At 34.9% G+C, this 1,405-nt stretch overlaps 1 protein-coding gene across 1 annotated transcript in view; it reads left to right on the top strand.

Moving 5' to 3' along the window:
* Positions 1-219: 219 nt before the first annotated feature.
* VIPR2 (vasoactive intestinal peptide receptor 2) overlaps positions 220-1,405 on the top strand; it is a 110,085-nt gene continuing 108,899 nt past the window's right edge. The window contains exon 1 of the mRNA XM_006024984.3: positions 220-358. Within this exon, the coding sequence (XP_006025046.1) occupies positions 220-358 (139 nt within the window). The remainder of the gene's footprint in view (positions 359-1,405) is intronic.

Raw genomic sequence — 1,405 nt, 5'->3', positions numbered from 1 at the left:
TTGTAAAAGACAGTGCTGGTTTTGGAGTGGTTTAGAAAGGAGCCAAGAAAAATTATTTATGGAGGAATTTTATGTTAAAATTTTATTGTGACAAATCCCGTGCATGCACTGCAGACAACGAATGTGTCTGTAAAGTGCATAGTATATTCCGTGGTGCTGTGGAATTAATCTTAATAAAAGCTGTAGATTCTTTGACTGGTAGTTAATATTGTAATTAAAATGCTTCTAGACCCAGGCCTGTTTGTTCATTTGAAACAGGTGAATGGCATCCATCCAGAATGCAGATTTCAGCTGGAGATCCATGAAGAAGAAATAAGGTGCATGGAGCTTCTAAAAAATGTTGAAACAGACTATAAAGGTAAGAAAAAAATGAGCTACAATGCATGAACAACATGTGGAATACAGATTGTCTCTCTTCAACACATTGAACTCCTTTAATAGTAAAAGTTATATTTACAAAATTTATTAAACTTTATTTGTGCTGTGTCTATCCTTTTTGTTTGTTGGTTAATGCATAGTGACTTTGTGTTGAAAGTGAAAACTGAGGGTATCATTTATGTTCTGATGCATAAGACATTTCAGATAGAAGATCAAATTCATCCTGATATACCTCCATCAGAGTATATATAGAGTTATTGCAAAGGTGAATTTTGAATGCAGGTCTACATTTAAATAAGTAAGTGTTGACTGTGATATGATAATGTCTAAAATATTTAAGAGCAGTTACTGTAATTTGGGGGAGGAGACAGGGAAGAGAAGAAAGTATCGTGTCATTAAGTTACATGGAGAAACAGATTCCATTTTTATTCTAGTTTAGCTTTTAGGGGATTTTCTCACCATAGCTTTCATGGGAATGGAACATAGGATTATCAAAAACCAAACAAAAAGTATGGCATTTTCCTTGACAAGGCCATCTGCTCAACAAACAGTGTGGGAAAATAATAAATACATCCAGTGAGGCAAAATAAAAAAAAAAATAGTAGGGTTGGAGTGTTGTAGCTGTGATGGTCCAGTAAATGTACCAGAGAAGGATTTTTTGTGATATTTTTAATTGGACCAACTATAAAGTCCAACAGCTCTTCCAATTATGTAGTTGGTTCAATAAAAGATACCACAAAAAAATCCTCGCATCTCTCAAATAAAAAAGCGTCTCTGTAACTGTAAGTGAGAACTTTTTTTGAAAGCAGTTTATTAGGAAAGCAGTTTCTCAGTTGGAAGAATAAATGTACTTATATGTCATTATAATCGTTATTTTATGACAGTTGATAAGTCTGAGGGACAGAAGCTTCAGAAGGGAAAGAGCTCTCTGCTCCCTCTATTGGCAAATAGGGAAGAGTGCTGCCCTCAGTGTTTGCTTTGCACGGACTGTGTACTCAGTTCTAGTACTCCTTGGGACTAACAGTAC

The sequence above is a fragment of the Alligator sinensis genome, unplaced genomic scaffold (genome assembly GCF_000455745.1).
Source record: "Alligator sinensis unplaced genomic scaffold, ASM45574v1 scaffold370_1, whole genome shotgun sequence".
Lineage (NCBI taxonomy): Eukaryota > Metazoa > Chordata > Crocodylia > Alligatoridae > Alligator > Alligator sinensis.
The sequence above is the reverse complement of the archived record's forward strand: the minus strand, read 5'-3'. Positions and strand labels throughout refer to the sequence as shown.